At 36.3% G+C, this 17,752-nt stretch overlaps 1 protein-coding gene across 12 annotated transcripts in view; it reads right to left on the bottom strand.

The window, feature by feature from the left end:
- The window catches only part of DLG1 (discs large MAGUK scaffold protein 1), a 187,938-nt gene that overhangs the window by 40,793 nt on the left and 129,393 nt on the right, over positions 1-17,752 (bottom strand). For all 12 annotated transcript variants that reach the window (XM_069024442.1, XM_069024441.1, XM_069024438.1 and 9 more), the window contains 7 exons: positions 16,816-16,869; positions 14,314-14,364; positions 13,149-13,273; positions 11,918-12,087; positions 11,270-11,406; positions 9,173-9,317; positions 1,418-1,544 (listed from right to left, as the gene is read on the bottom strand). In XM_069024442.1, coding sequence (XP_068880543.1) covers positions 1,418-1,544; positions 9,173-9,317; positions 11,270-11,406; positions 11,918-12,087; positions 13,149-13,273; positions 14,314-14,364; positions 16,816-16,869 — 809 coding nt within the window. The remainder of the gene's footprint in view (positions 1-1,417; positions 1,545-9,172; positions 9,318-11,269; positions 11,407-11,917; positions 12,088-13,148; positions 13,274-14,313; positions 14,365-16,815; positions 16,870-17,752) is intronic.

Raw genomic sequence — 17,752 nt, forward strand, 5'->3', positions numbered from 1 at the left:
AGAAATATTGATAAGACCAGTCAAAATCTAATGCAGAAAGACTCCTTCCAAAAATCTACTAACCTACTACTCGATCTAATAAAAGTAAAGCATAAGTGATCTCAGAAAAAGGCATTTCTAATAAAGCAGAGAAACTATGCACTGCATTTCAAAAATCACTAGAGAGCACTAAAGAACAATTAATGGACATTAAGTATTTGGAGGCATTAATTATTAATTTACAGAATAAAGTAAGAAGCTGCTTTCTTTTCAAAAACAAAAAGTATCATCTAGTCCAATCTTTAAAAATCACTCAATTTTTGCACTAGCTATTAAGTCATCTTAAGGTCGAATTCTTAAATTTCACCTCTATCAACTATTATATTCATTTTTTCAGAGTACTATTCTATTACAAATAAATGACATTGTGAAAAAAAATATATATTTATTGCTCTGGATCACACCAGTACGTTAACAAAAACAGAACAGAAGAGAGAACAGAAAGATGCAGTATCTTTTAAAACAACACTCAAAATTTATAAACTTCTTTTTGGGATGGAGAGAGTGTAATATGAGAAGGTAATTCAAAGAAAATCTAAACATTTTTCTGAATAGCCCTTGCATTTCGGAAGAAATCTAAAACCAGCCTTTTACAGTAATTTTAAAGGAAAGCAATAAAACCATAATGATATCAACAGGATGGAATCATCTTGGCTTATATGTCTACCTAACCCTCAGTTAAAAATTAGTACAAAGACATATCCTACCTTCCACTACACTAAAATCAATTCTCCAATTCATTATGCCACTTATGTTTCAATCCTGGGTGGACCCTGCCTCGGAATCTGAGTGACATTATCCATATCAGATGGTGGTATAACACAGAATTCAGCAACAGCATACTGAAAATGTAGTATAACATCCCTATACTTGCAGAACAGAAGGGCAACAAAATTACAACAGCTTCCTTTTATCAGCAATGATGAACAAAAGATTAATGCAATCTACTGAATCAGTGAAGGAATGAACAGTCTGTTAATGGGAAAGGATTAAGAGGTCTCCAGCCTTTCTGGATTTAGAATCCATCAAAACAAACCTTTGTCTGTGGGGGCAGAGAGGATCCAAACATTGCTTGCTTTAAAATAAGAAAATCCCTGGTCTGCTCATACTACCATCCTAAAAATCTCTGTTAACACAGGCAGCGTTAATTCCCAGGGCTTTCTCTTTTTAACGCTATTCCTGGACTGATAAATAAACTGTGTGCATAGATACATATAAATATACCTAGTTTTCTCCTTACAACAGTGTTCACAAGAGTTAAAAAACTAACATCTATTTCTTGAAATAAAACATAGCATTCACTAGTATTTTGCCCACAAACACATCTTGGAGCTTCCCTGGTTAATCAATTTGACACTTAGATTTGATTATTCATTACCTGGTAATCTCATCATCTCCAAGCATTCCCTTGGGAACTGGTGAATACCGCCCTGGTGATGCTGGGGGCAGGGACTGCCCCAGGTAGGCAGATGGAGTGATATGGTTATCCACTGGCTGAGAATAAGCTTCACAGAGGGGGAAGAAAAACAAGAAAAGACATTAGGATAATACAGAAAAAGGGCTGGAGGAACTGAAACAAAGGAGTGACCTCTTGTAAAAATGAACTATAGCAATTCAAATGACATAAATATCATGGTTCTAAAATATTGTTTCAAGTCTGCAAATTCCCAGGTCTCCTCACTAAGTCAGTAAGCAAATTTTTCAGTTTGAAAAAAAGAAAACTTCTTTAGAAACAGTTACTGTGGGTAGCTGAAGCCCATGGGGACAGTCTGGAGATTTATCTGTTTTAAAGCTGTCTTTAACTTGACTGAAGCAAAGTTTTAACTGAACCACAATGCACATACTAGAAGAAATTTAGCATCTTAATGATTACAATTGATGGAAAATATTCTACAACACCAGGAGAATTGTTTCAATAAATAATTAAGAAGGTGCATGACGTTTCCAAGTTAGGCACATCAATTTTAAGTGCTCATTAAGGCACAGTCATACCCACTGTTTGCTATTACAAAGCATGTTCTACAAAGGGAAATGTTTTTCCTGGTGTATGTGCTTCAAATTTTGAGGCTTAAATATGAAGGGTGGGGACACTTCACAGATTCAGTATTATGAAAGTTGCCAGACTCTCTTTGCTCTTACCTTCTGTATCTGATGGGATACCTGACCTCTGAGGATTTACACTAAACGCAAAGCTCGTTAACTGAACATACATGACACAGATTGCAGAAGCAATCTGCATATTCTCCTTTTTTTTTCTTTTCCTTTTTAAACCATTATCAAAAAGTTTCAATCATATACAAACTTATTAAGAGTACTCTCTTGATATCTATCTATATACGTGATTTTATAAATATACACGTATATATACACACAAACACACGCAATATGTATTTGCTAAATAGGCATCTTTCAAACCACCCAGGTCTGGGCGGGACTGTGCCTGTAGTTCCAGATTCCTAGTAAACCTGTGTGCAATAAATTCTTCACATGGCATATGCATCAGATCAACACTGTCAGCATTTCAGCAAGCATTAAAATCCACTATTAAGAGCTCCAGCAGTTTAAAAGCACTGGCTGATAAAATAATTGTGCTATTCAGACACACCAGCCCTCAGTTAGTTGCACGAGACTGTGCAGAATTTTTGGAAATCATAATTCTGGATACACGAGAGGTTTCAGCAAAATTCAGAACTGAAGTACAAGAGGTACCTGGTGCCCTTCTATAACAGACAGAAGGAAGCTCCCTCACACTGCTTGGCTTCATGAGGTCTAAAGCAAAGAGAATGCTGCTTTTGCTAAAGCCAAATAATCAACATAAGCATTCACATCTGACAATTCCCTAAAAATTAGGAGCTGTTCAACATATGTGATTCCTAATACAGTTTTTTAGAACAGCAGTAACACACACATATTGCACCTTCATCCTTCTACTCCCTGCAAGGATTTTATAGCTCCCACTACCTTCCATCTGTCCCAGTACAGTATGTAGTTTCTGTGCACTGGTAAGAGATTTGGACACCTAACTGTCAGTTTCAAGACTTGGGGTTTTTAGTCACACGGGAATTGTAGCAACAGATTTCACACAGTGATTACCAAACCATATTGCAATATTTGCTTTTCAGTTAATAAGATATGTTTTTTAATACAACATTATTATTTCCACGTCATTGTACACACTATTTGCTTAAAACAAAACCACACATAAATACAGTTATTTTGCTTTTCTCAGAAAATTTTAAAGCTAAAGCACAAAAAATGAAATGCAAGACATTATGAACTCTTTTCCAACCACAGGAAAATGGGTTTTGATTAAAAAACCTGAACTACTGTTGCACAGTATAGCAGCTCTGTGCATTCTGTTCATGCACTAAATTATCTCATTTCACAAAATGAATTTGAAATTGCTTTTAACAAGCCAATGGCAGCCATAATGATGCATATTTTATAGGAAGTAATTAGATACAAATTCTATATGCATTGATGTACAGTGCTTCTCCTTTGATTGTTTTTCAAGTTCCTAAAGCTTTTAACTGCACTGTGTTCAGAAACATACACACCAACTACTACATAATCTTATTTTAAAAATTTTTTTATCCTTTCACCATGTAACTAAAAGTCAGCTATCAATCAATATAACAGTTTATTATTTCAGACCTGTGGACTGTTCCACAACAGCACTGGCTACATCCTTTATAGGGTTTTACATATGCTACTTGCTTGGAACAGTCTGGTCCTTTCTCAAGGCTGGTGTTCTCAGTGCTATGAAAGAAAACCTACAAGGCACGAAGAGGCTCTCTGTGGAGCTCGGGCACAAAACCATGCCTGTGCCGTTCCTGAAACTGTTTTGGATTGAAATAATAGTTGAAGAATATTCATGATGAACATGATAGAAATAAAAGGCAAGCCATCACTTTTTGAATCCTAAAGGAGGTCTAAACTTCTGTTTCCAGGTAAATATTATTACTGATGGAACTGATAAAGGAACTGTCTTTTGGATGAACAGAAAATTGCATGCATAAAATCAACTTGCTTTGACAGGAAAAGTCAGACTCTTAAGAAGAAATTCCATTTCCAAATCCACCCTCTCCTTCACATAAGACAGTTCTAGACAAAAAGAAAAAATGGAAGATTTCCTATTATTTTCCTATTGTCTGTAAACTGAGGACACCAATCACAAGTACAATCTCTAAAATGGGAAATAAAATTAAAACTTTATTTTCTTTTACTGTTATTACATATTCTTCTCTTCCTGTACTTATGCCATTTAAGAAATGATAAGGGATTCATGTCTAGTGAAGAAACTGATTATTCCATACCTTCCAGTATTTTATTTCTCAATGCAGTGTGGAAATACTGTACCAAGGCACAAAAACACAAAGGAAAAAATACTTTGAAATTATTTAGGAGTCAAAAATGCATCATTAGTAATGTCTTCAAAGGAGGCCTGTATAGGAAGCAAGTACTCTCTCTCAAAAACCATTTAGCCACTTTTCTGACTCTGATATTCTACTACATGCACTTCACAGGTAATGTTGGTGTTTTAAACAGCAAGTACTACACCTTCTTAGTAGTATTTCAACTGAATAACTTTAAAAGCATTTATATGAACAAATCACTGCGTATTTGTTCCAGGAACCATTTAATGACCACATTTTACATATAGATTATGGAGGCAGTTTACATTCCTACTGACATACGACCCCCACAGCAGGCTAATAGCTCTGATTATCCCACACATATCAGCTGAGCCGTCAATGCTCAGGCCACAAGACCATCCCACCCACAGTGCTGTTGTTCCTCTGCACCCAGTAAATATAGTGGGGGACTTCTGTTGCATTTCCATGTTTTCTGTACTGGAAGTTCTCATTTTTCAGCCTGATGGAGAGTGGAGAACAGCACTCAGAGGGCAATGTGCTCAGAAACAAAAATCTTTCCTAATTTTATTCTTCTTGAGTTAGAAAATGCAGATCGCTGTAGAGTAACTGTTTAGACTGGCAATCCACACCCCAAGAGCTACAAGATAAATCCACAGACACAATAGACACAGGCATAGCAATCAACTATTCCAGGTGTGTGACCAAGCTTTCATCACACATACACATCCCAGTCTCTAGAGCTACAGCACGCAGCCATCAGCTACTTTTCCCACATTCATTCTCTGCTGAATCTCTGGTCTCAAACAGCCCCAACTCTTCTTTAACAAGATTTTCAACAGTAACTTCCCTCATGGGCAGCTGGAAGCTGTTCACTCACTCTGATAAATATCAAATGACAGAGGTCAATTTTCAGCCCCAGGTGCACAGTGTTGGCACAACATCTGTACTCTTCCCAATAAATACTGCCATAAATCAGAAGCTCAGAAGCCTCTTGATGAAATATCCCTTGATTCTAAGGCACTAACCCCAAGGAAACATCAAATGATTTAATTATCTATATAGATACTAACTTATTTGATCCCTTCTTTTGAGCCATCAGACCACCTGACAAGGCCATACTATTGTGTGGCTGATATTCTTACTACAGGAGTTCTAAAAGAATTCAGATTTTGCACAAAACCCAGACACTGAAATTTGTGAACCTTGTTCTCGAACAGTTCTTCAGTATCCTCACCTGTGCATTTTAAATCCCCATCACCAGGGTGAGGCAGACCTAAACAAGACCAGTTCCTGAGGCAAAATCTTATGAATTAACTACCATGTTTACACAAGTTAGCACAGTGAGCAATCTATTGCATGTTCTGCACAGTACCAAATACTGTGCACTGTGCTTCTAGATGTTTCTGTTAAAATGAGAATTAAAAAAAAAAAAAAAAACAAAAAACAAACAAACAAAAAAACACCCCACAGAACTAAAATAAGCAAACAAAAAACCCTCCCAAGGGGGTTCTGTAAGTGAGCAGTTTACATATAAACTCAAGAGCAGAGTTTCTACCTTGACATCATTTGTAATAGACACGTTCACAGGGAGCTTCTGTGCACGACTTACTTCTCCTTTATGGTAGGACTGAAATCCTAAGAACCTGGACAAAAGGATTCTCATGGAGAGAAATAGGAAGGAGGATTGCAAATACATGTCTCATAACAGCTGCAGGTGAGTAGGTGAAGAAAGAAGCCTGGTAACTGTTTCAACACTGACTCACAATCTAAGTGATCCTAGAAAATACCTCTTTAATATCTGCCATCTGGTGAAAGCTCTTCAGAATCCCTAACTAAAGCTCTTGAGCTCTTTACTGTTCTGCTAAATGCAGTATAAAATACTACATGCAGGTGCCACCATTTTTTGGTAAGAGTTCTATCTAATTGAGCAGCTTCTTGCAGAAAGCAGAGGCTTTCTAGTTGCAAAGTTATCAAACTCCTTTATAAAGCAAGAAAGAGCCTTTGAAGAGATTGATATCTCCCTTTGAGATTTCCGTTGTAAATGTGCAAATGCTGAGAGGTACTGGAAAAGCTTTTGTTCTGTCCTGTATTAGAAAAATAGCATTTAGTAGCTCAGAAACAGTTGTTTCTTATAAGTGAAAGATTGAGTTAAAAAATAAACTGATTTCCTGGAATTAAGTCATTAAACACCTCAGGAAGACCTTTGGGTCGCTTTGTGTTCAAAATTCTGGCAGTAGGTTCAGTCTCTGCATCGGCAGCAGTAACAGCCAGCTGCACTTTGATTAACAGAGACACAAGCTCATGGAGTCTTAGGTTTCTAGAAAAGGCTTCCCTGTCATAAGGAAAAGAAACAGACAAAAGTTTCATCAAAGAACCCAGCACTTTGCAGAGGAATGCTCTTTGGTCTACCAGAAACAGTGAAAAACAGAGTATCTTCAGATGGAGAACTGAAGGGAACTGTAGCTAAATGAAATGAAACTCAGAAAATCTACTCAAAAGTACAGACAGCCCACAAACCTTGTCAATGGTCACTAACAGACAGACAAGACACCTGGAATCTGAGAAAAACTTCCGTGATTTTTTTCAGAATGTTTGAGTAGGAGAAGAAAGGTTCCCAGAAGCAGCTGCTGGAGCTTGAGGTACATGACAAGGTCAGGAGATTGGCTTTTCACTTCTCAGTAAAAGGATAGAAGTGACACTTCCCACAAAGAATGGGATACTGGGCTCCACAGAATGCCACCATCTCTCAAATCACACTTAGAGGGAGAGCAAATGGAGAGAAACTCAGCAGGAAGGATGGTAATGGGACAAAAGGAGCCTACATGTGTGACCAGGCCATTAATCTCCAGGTAATGGATGTGACACTGAGTCATGCCCACTAAGAAATTAAGGACTCAAGGCAAGATGGCAGTGGACATTCTCATGGCAGTTATGTGGGATTACCCTTGACAGAACTTTCCTGATCTGTCCAGCCAATGGCCATGGTGAGAAGGTATTCTTGAAGATGTCACTGTCTCTCTTATGGCTCCATGTTATGATGCAATTACCTTCAATGAACTGAGTCTCCAGTTCATCCACCATTTGAAACAAGAGGTCCAACAACCAGTGGCCACCTTTGCCAGTGTCATTATTTATTTGGACTGGGCAAATTATCAGGAATCAGCTCCTTCTCTACCTTCCTCCCCTCAAACCTTCTACAGGTTTTGCCTTTGTCCCCACAAAAGATTAACAAAGTAAATATTCCAATGATTGAGTCAGGGTACAGTAGTAAGAGATGAGATACTGTAGTGTTTGTCACACCCCAATCCACAGCAGTGTAACTGCATTACTGCAACACTACCAGGAACACTATGTACAAATCAGATTTCTCTGTCTCAAAAAATATGAATTCAAGGTGAAATATATTAAAAGATCAGTTATAGGTAAAGAGAAAAGGAAGCCTACTTTCCAAAGAAACAGTGGGAAAGGTTATTGAACAAACTAGATACAATAAGGGAAAATGGCTGCTCTTTAACCATAATATCTATGAGTAGAACACTGCGGAAGAATCAGTGGAGGCTGAAAATTAGGTATGTCAAAGAATGGAGCCTTCAAGAGCATCCTTCTAATAACACAGTGGAGATAAAACCTAATTACCTCCAAATTGTAATTCAATAAGCTTACAAATAGATATTAAGATACTGTAGCTATTGCCAATAAATGATGGGCTTATAAGGTATTTCAGTCCTCTGTTGCGCTGCACTTTTGTTTGTTGTTCTTTACATACTGTTTTCAATTACATCTTCCAGTCCCAAAGTGCTCCTTTTTTTCATATGAAGTAGTATCTAAACAGAGCAGTGCTACATATCAATTACACATATCTAATAGCAGGAAACAAAGCAATACCTAAAATAACTCTCCCCTAGAATCATTTCATGTGACAACATGAGTAAAACTGGTCATCCAGAAAAGTCAGTCTGTTTAGTCTTGGGGAAGACACACTCATATCATTCCCTTCCCTTTCTCCAGCCACTAAATGATAATAACCATCTCGAAGTATACTCAACTCAAATATTTCTTTACATTGTAGCTCAACCCTGAACTTTCCTGATTTGTATGTGTGACTTTGAAAATACTCTTGTCAGTAGTACCCTTATGTCAACAAGAAATTCTTGTAACTACTTTTGAATACCTTTTTTCCATTTGAATTGTCAACAATTATGTCAAAACTGAAGTCAGATTTCAAGTAAGTTAACACGGAATTTTTTAACATATTCACAGACAGGCACCAGAGCAAGAACTTCCCATCCTCCCAGGTCAGTTTATTCAAGTATATGCAAGCTCCTGATAAACCAGGAGAACAGGAAAAATGTCAGAGCATCACTACCCTCTAGTTGAAACAGTATTGTCTTTTGCTTAGTTTACAGGATACTGAACATCCTCACAGTGCATTGCTTGCTATTCTTCACAGTCCCCAAGAGCATGAGGCACTTGCTCTCTCTCCTTGTACTCATCAGCAAGTGATGAGCAACACTGAGCCTCTAGGACTGGGCCATGACAGCCACAAAAAGCCTGGAGCCCCTCTGTTGCTGTCTTTTCAAGATACAAGCTATAGGATGTTGTTCTGTACAGCATATAATTTTCCTCATTTCTCAACATATGTCAGATTTTTGCCCCATATAATTTTTAAAACCTTGAAACAGTTAAAATACTAAAAATGAAATATGTTAAAGCCTTAAGGGAAAATTAATTAAATCAGAAAGATAAGATGAACTTACAGTTTGTGATGTCAGGAGGGGCATAACTGTCATTCATGAACATGCTGGTGGGTTTTGCAACCTTCAGATAAACAAAGTCAGACGTGTTTTTTAAGGCAGTCACTGCTTCTTCATGAGTAACTTCTTCTAAGCAAACACTGTTCACCTAAAGAGAAAAAAACCCCAAATTCTCAACACAGAAAAATGTACTGTTTTAATAGGACACTCACTGAAAGCTGTTGGAGCACTGGCACTGAGAGTCTTTATTAGGATTCATGTGCCATGGACATAATTGGTTACATAAATAGATTTTAATTCCTACCACTCCTGAAGACTGAAAAGTCATTTTGCAGTATTTGGTAACTGCAGTGCAACCTAAACACAGAGGAAGTTACATTCTGCAATATATGGGTGTGTATCTCTATCTTAGTGACTAAAGCTTTGACTAAGTGAAATTCAGCTAATCAGAAGATCATAGAATGGTCTGGGTTGAAAGGGACCTCAGAGACCATCTCGTAAGGATACCACACGCTAGACCAGGTTGCTCAGAGCCCCATCCAGCCTGGCCTTGAACACTTCCAGGGATGGGATACCCACAACTTCTCTGGCAACCTGTTCCAATGCTTCGCCACCCTCACAGTGAAGATATCACAGATGACATTTTACTTACTTCTTTCTTGAGTTAATGAACTGAGGGAATGATTACAGCTACCACCAACTAGGACATGGTATTTACTATATCCAGTAGCAAACTGCACATGCTCCTTGTATCTCTGAAACAGTACCTGATATTGATCTAAAACTATTTTATTTAATTTTATCAGCCAAATGTTTTTAATGGATAAAGTAATGCTGTACAAAGTAATCGGTCACAAAAGTTTGGAACTTATAATAAAAACTTCCTTTAAGCCTTCCCTGTAATTTAAGACAGAAGCAAGTTAGCATGGAAATTTTTTGTATAGGTGACAAATTACAACACTGGAATGCAATTCACCATTAAAAGAAAGTTTTCCAGTGCTCTTGCATTCTGGGAAGTCCTATAAATAAAAACACTTCCTATGATGAAGATTGTAAATCTTAAAACCATGAAATATGAAGAGCATTATCATCAAGCAGTTGGACCTTTAGGTTTGTGAACTTGCATGGCATATGAAGATGAATATTTATTGTGCAGCTAATAGTAAGCATATTCTCTCTGGTCTTTCCTCCCAGTTCTCAGGTAAGGATCTGTTCCTGTCTTGAGCTGATTCCACAGAACTATCCATTGTAACACCAAGATCTCATTCCTAATATTTAAAAAGAAGCAGGATTCTTCATATAAAGGGATAATCCCAGTATTTTTTAAGTACCTTCATATTCCCTAGCTACTGTGTTTTCAGCGACAAAATTATCCAAAAAGTCTTTTTACAGATGGAAAACTCTGCACTAAACATTTAGAGTTCGTTTTTACTGTTGGAAGAGCAGTAGAATACATGTTCTGCTGTTTTGTACTGTGAGTACAGATGTACCCAGGGCTCTTACATAAGGAAATAGTGGTAGAGGAAGGAGTGTAGAGTAATTAACCTTACTAGAGTTAACAATGCAGAAATACATTCAGAAATTTCTGGCTGTGGCTCTCATTTTTCTATCTGGACAACAAATTACTGGACTGAATTTAAGAAAGTTGAAAGTTATTTTTACTTTGTGCATAGAAAAATTCAACTTTGAAGCTATTTTAAGCTTTTGAAAAAATAAAAATGCCATTCAAAAGCATTACAAACACTGAAATGCAATATAAGCAGCAGTTTTACTAAAGGCTGGCTAGCCACCAGTACAAGGAGTTCCATTCCATTCTTCTCTTTTGAGAAGAGAAACAATCCCATTGTATGTTTGTTTAAAATTCTGTCACTCAGATCCCAGAAAATAATAGCAGGCCTCAGAAATAAACATGCTGATTCATACAGGTTTTGCATGGAACATTGGGCTGAGGAATAGATTTCAGATTTTCTGATGAGATGGTGTTGAATGATGCAGATTTAATTTTACCACTGATTTCCAGGCAGCTTAACCACAAATTGAATCATACCCCTCCTGAGCCTAAAAGTGAATGGCCATTAAGAAAACGCAGCTCTTACTTACAGCTAAAAGTTTGTCTCCAATCTGAAGTTTGCCATCTTTATGTGCTGCCCCACCTTCAATGATTTTGGTTACATAAATGCTGTTGTCCCCAGGTATATGCTGATTTCCTACACCACCAGCAATACTGAAACCAAGACCTGCTTGAAGATAAAGGCATTACTCAAGAAACCTTTATTGCATTCATTGTATTCAAATTCTTACACAAATAATAACACTCCTTGTATCACACGTAAATATATATAACATCAGGCTCTGGCTGAAGCAATTCTGATGCCTTTTCAAGTGAACTTGAATAATTTTCTAAAAAATAAAGTTCTAGAAAAGACATAACCTGTACACAAGTTCTGAAAACCAAAAGCTAGACAATTTACTTCATGCCTTGTGAAGTATGGGCACAGCAGAGCTATAGCACCTCCACTGGTATTTATAGAACTATTTCCCAGCAAGTACTTTCTCTAAATTATTTTTAATCTCTCAAAGATCCTTTCTAGGTAATCCAATGAATTATTTTACTCCAATTTTTAATGTACTTAAAAATTACTAGATATAATCAGACACATTTTTATCATTTAAAAGAAGACACTGCATTCTGCAAGAACAGTTTCAATCCTATCCTTATGAAACAGAAGCTTTGTATTTCCAACATACCTTTGGGGCCTTTCACAAGTTTGATTTCCACTATTTTTTCTGTGACTGGTTTTCTTCTTTTGACATACAATCGTACAATTGATCCCGCTTCTTTCAATGCTTCCACTGCTTTGCTGTGTGTCACATCCCGAACATCCACCTCATTTACTCGTAGGATACAATCATTAACCCTGGAGACAGCAACAGTCATGCTCAGCTGTTGTGTTATAGCAGAGGGCACACATTAGGAACCCAATATTTTATCAAGAATACACTAACATACATGTTAACACATTAAAATACGAAGATTTTTTTCAAAATTCTACTCATTCAAGACAACGCTCTAAAATTAATTATTATTGCTTGAAAAGAATCAAGGATCACTAGAAAGCATTTAAGAGGAATATTTAGTTCACAGCTGAAGAGGGCACCATATTATATGTGCCTCATTTAGACAGTGTTTTGATCAGATGTTTGTAAAAATTACCTTTGGTTTACAGCTATAAAACAGAATTTAAAAAATAAAAACCTGGAAGGCACACAATGAAAACACACTGTTTTTAAGCCCTGATATGAACAAGTCAATCTTGCTTTACACAAGCAGATTAAGTGCTGGCCTTCCAGTCCATTTAACATGTTGCTGTAGTAACACTGAGTCCTCATTACACTGAGTGCAATGCCAGGCCCACCTGTCACCATGTCCTGCCAGATGTACCTCTGACAATGGCCAACAAGCTAAAATGAAGCCTTGAAATAACCTCATTAGGACTAAAACCCATAATACATTCAGGTATTTGCGCATGAAATGATGGGGCAAGTTTTTGGTGACACAAGAGAAAAAAAGATAGTCCTACAATCAATGTGGATGGGTACCTGAAAAATTAAGACACTGAATTATTACCAAGCATAAAAAAGGGTTGTTACTAAACTCAACTATCTCTAAGAGTTACCTATCCTACCTGTCTAAGCATTTTCTCAAATTAAGGACTGTGAAACATATGGTATAATAAATTTATACCATACAATAGAAAAAGTTCACCTAAATTCCCTAAACTGCCCATATTATTACTTTGGGAGACACATATTGGACCACTCAAACATTCTTCATTATTTAAAAAACACTTCTGTAAGGAAACCCTATTTAACATCTAATGCAGGATGATAAAACTGTTAAAAGTAACAGAAAATTTTCTATCCACTGTTTAAAATACAACAACAGCACTTAGCAACCGAACACAGAAATTCACCCTACCGTAATCTTCCATCCTGGGCAGCTGCACCCCCGGCTATAATTTTTGTAATGAAAATACTTGCATCATCCCCAATATGTGGGTTGTCTGTACCACCTGCAATGCTAAAGCCAAGTCCTGAATTTCCCTAAAGATAGAAGGGAAAAAAGATTTATACATTTCTTTTCTGGGGAAAAGATATTCTGGTGTATTTGATTCTCTATAGAACCAGATCTACATAATTTTCACTGATAACAAAAATATTAAAAGACAGTTTAAGCAGTATGCTACATATATAACTTATTTCTATGAAAATAAGTATAATTACATCTTAAATATATGTAAGGAGAACATAAGTCATTGTATAACTAAGAGATACAGTTCCAGCCCCACAGCTTTCTCATTGAACTTGACAAACTGTAGGAACCCAGAGCGCAGAGAAATATTCTCTGCGCTCTGGGTTCCTACAATAAACTACATAAAATCTTCTATCTCTAATGTGCTAGATATTTGAGGTTATTCATACAAATACTTGCTCCTCATTAAATTATTAGTGGCATATTATTTTTCCCAGAGAAGCCTTTAAATAGCTTGTGTTCTACCTCTAATATATCCCCACAGATGCAGAGATTCAGACTGATATTTTCCTCTTCAAGGATTGCTTGCCCTTACCATCAACTGCAAGACCTCTTCAACCTCTCAGTAACCACCAAAATTGCACAGGTATTAGATACAATAATTTCTTTCTGTCTTTTTGTTAGCAGTGCATCTCAAGTGAACTGAGCTAGAACTCAAAGTAGAAAACCTAACAAAGAAATGCATGTGACAAGTGTCAAATAATCTCAATATAAAACTTAATGGTATATAAGTAAAAGCCTATGAAAAAAATAGCAATACAGGAGATGAAATCAGAATCTGTGTTGTTAGTCTCTACAAGTCTGGGTAGCAACATTAAATGCAGGATGTCTTAGAGGAGATCATTCCCCCCATTTTACTCTCAATGGTCAAGGATATTAATAAACTTTCAATTCCTGCTTAGCAATTGAATGTACTTTTTTTCTTCAGGTTAAATAATCTACCCAAAATAAAAAAAGAAAGAGTAAAAATTGGTTTGGATTGCTATTTTTCATATTAAAGTATCATAAATCCCATTTCAAACAGAGTACAAAATGACATTTAGCATGTTACCCTTTCAAGAGTAATTTCTTCATACTCGTAATCTGCATCTGTGCCATTAACCTATAAAAAACAGAAAAGTGAAACTTACAGAGAATCTTATACTTTCCATGACACAGTTTGCTTGGCAGTTCACTCCCATCAAATCTCAGCTAATTCACAGTGACCACTGAGGTCAGAGGGGACATGTGATTTTCACACTACTCTGTATTTATGAATCAATCTTTTTGTACGAGTTTAAAAGTTGCCAGTTCAGAGAGCAGACTGTTCTACACAACTACTGTAGGGCACAAGTCCTCTGCTTCTGATTGCCAGAAAGAAAAAATGCTCTTGAGATACTCAGATGTGCCTCAGGCTATACAAGAACTTGAAACTGAGAAAAAAATAAAGAGAATGTGGTGTAGAGAAGAATTGTAAGGAAGAATAGAGCAGCATTTGCCAATTGTTGTTCCACACTGAGAAGAGAAAAATCAAAGATTGATGCTTTACACCACCTTCTCATGAGAAATGGGTAAGACCCTTCTAAAGTAAAATTTAACAACTGTTTATACTACTATTTATCCTGTTACATACATACTAAAGTTCAACAATTTAAAACAGGGACAAAAAGAGAAGAAGAGTTTAGAAGAATATTTTATATCTTGATGAAAAAGCAAAATCCTAGAAAGAAGCCTTGACATCCTCAGGTTAGAAAGGATACCCACATTCTTTGCTACCTACAGAAGTAGGACAGAATCAAATACCAGAAGCAACAAATATCAAAACTAAGCAAAATCAATTAAATAACAAATTCTTATTCATATTTAATATTCAAGAGTAAGCTTTATTTTTCCCATTACTGACATATCTTAGAACTCAAATTCTTTCCTCCACAGCTGCCTGCAGCAGCTACAGACAATCACCTATTTATAGCTTTTTAGGATGAAATATTTAACAAGGTAAGAAGTAACATTTATACTATTATTTTACAAAGGACCTGGTCTATCCTTAAGATACAGAGTATCTGATAGACTTTGTACTCTTAACATGCTAAAGATAAAAAACATGCTTAGAAGAAAGCATTTTAAAATCTGACCATTTCCTAGCAGAGAATTTAAAAAGGAAATTTAATTCACCCCCCTCCCCCCCAAATTAAGATCAAGCTACTTCCTTTCTCCTATTTTATTTAACATATTTAAATGCTCCAAAAGCTGGCAATGCCATGACTTTTACAGGCTAACATCAAGCTCATTTATCCCTCACTCTCTAATTATATCCCCCCTTAATACAATAGGAGCCATATCCATTCCACACATAACAGATTATCATCTTTGCAAAGTACCTCAAAAATGATTATGTCCTTAGTAGTTTGCTCAGTGGAAAAGATAAGGTGGTTTTAACACATGATATTTCTCTATTAAAAAGGGATGAGGCCCTAACCTTCTGTATACCTGAAACTGAATCTATTGCTACACCAACACAAAAGAAGCCACTGTGATCAAGAAGTTTTATGGTAGCTTAGTCCTTGAGCTATTATCTACAGGAATAACATGTGCTAACTGAAGCAGTCATCCAGCATTACAGTACCTGCAAAAGGTTCATGATGATTGATCAGTGTTCAATGCTCTTTTCTTTTTTTTTTTTTATTAAATAAATAACAAGGATGATTAATAATTTCCCTATTCATTGCCATTAGACAAAAAAAAGCTGATCCTAATATATTTAAGCAGTCTCTTATTTCCACGTACAAAACTCTGTAATCCAATTTAAAATATCATCTAGATAAACAGGAGCAAACAAAAACCTCCATCATTTTTATCTTCTCCTTTAGGTCAGCTCAGCTCTATAGACTCCCTCTTTTTTTTGAAGAATTACCTCTGAATTTATTTATCTAACAAACCAAACATTAGTATAAACAGTAGCAAGGATATATCCCATGATAAAAATCATTGACCTAGTCTTTCTTTTCCAAGTTTTAAAGGGATCTCAGACCCACTAAGCTAAGCTTTATTTGCAGGGTCTTCCCCTGAATGAAGGACTTTCTATATAAATGTCGTAATTATGCATGACAAACGAAAATCTCAGCCTTCACAAAACTACACTTATTACCTTAATGTTTCAAACAGAACCAACTAATTTTTATGAACTTTTAGAACACTAAAACCTTAAGTATAGCCACTGCATGAAGAAATGCTTTTATGAGAAGTGCAACAGAAATGGCACATTAAATATTAAAGCAGCTGCCTGCACAGTTGGACAAACAGATTGTGTCTCTGAACACTGAACCTCTGGAACCTCAAACAATTGTGTTTTGTACTGTCACACATTGGTACACAGAAAAATTCCCACCTGCAATCTGCAACCTTTTTTTTCCATGAAACAGCAATTTAAGAAGTTTAAATAACTATCATGAGAGAGCTGACAAAATCAAGCACCATCAGAGACATAAAATTATTTAACAGCAAAAACAGGCCTACACAACTACATACATAAAACATGATTTAAAGTTATAATTGAAAGCAAGTGTAGACTTACATATGTTGAAGTCTCCAAAGAATCTGTATTCACCAGCACTGGAGGGGGATTTGCCTTTAAAAAAAAATTACACAGCATAAGAAAATGCAATATTAACAATAATTTTACAACATTTAACTTGCTGACTTTCTCAAAGTTCTGTTAAAAGGTAGCCTCACCTTGAGAATCTCAAAATTCACCTCCTGAAACACTTGTTACTATCCTGAGCAAACTGCTTCCCTAACACAAAACCACACTGTTAGGGAAGTCTGAGACCATATTTAATATCTAAGTTCTCACATTTATTGTCTTGTTTTTCAAAAGAAAACCTGAGTAATGCTACCATTTGACATGATGCCAATTACCCTAATACTTGTGGTATGATACACAGAGGTTGTTTTACCAGTCAGTATCTCAAAAACAATTTTTGGTGGATTTGATTTCCGTTTCTTCCCATCAGGAACAGTCACCACCCCTCTTTGCAAACTGCAAAATGGAAACCTGCAGAATGCAACTTAGGGAAGAAAGGACCTACAAAACTGACTTGCAAAAGCAAACACACAGCAAACATTGATTTACCAAACAGCACCACATGCTTCCATCAGAAAATTGTTAAGGAATAACAAGACATAAGCAGTCAGATTATTGCCACAGAAATCTGAAACAATATTAGCATTTTTACAATTTAGGAAGCAGTAGAGTAAGTTTACGCTTCTAGTCTCTCACAGCACTGAGAATTTTTCTGTGAAAAATGTGGTTCAACTGAAAGAAAATCCACAGGAACTGATGGAATTTCTCTAAAATATTTCCAAAAAAAGAGATTTCTGATTTATCCATCAATTATCTGCCTTTAAAATAGGCAGCATCTAGCCTGCTCTAAGAACATAAAAGAAACAAAGAGTGTGCAGACTCCCAATACTGCTGATTATTAAGTTCAGTGGCACTAAACAAAGTTAAT

This window comes from Aphelocoma coerulescens, chromosome 9 (assembly GCF_041296385.1).
Source record: "Aphelocoma coerulescens isolate FSJ_1873_10779 chromosome 9, UR_Acoe_1.0, whole genome shotgun sequence".
NCBI classification, from domain to species: domain Eukaryota; kingdom Metazoa; phylum Chordata; class Aves; order Passeriformes; family Corvidae; genus Aphelocoma; species Aphelocoma coerulescens.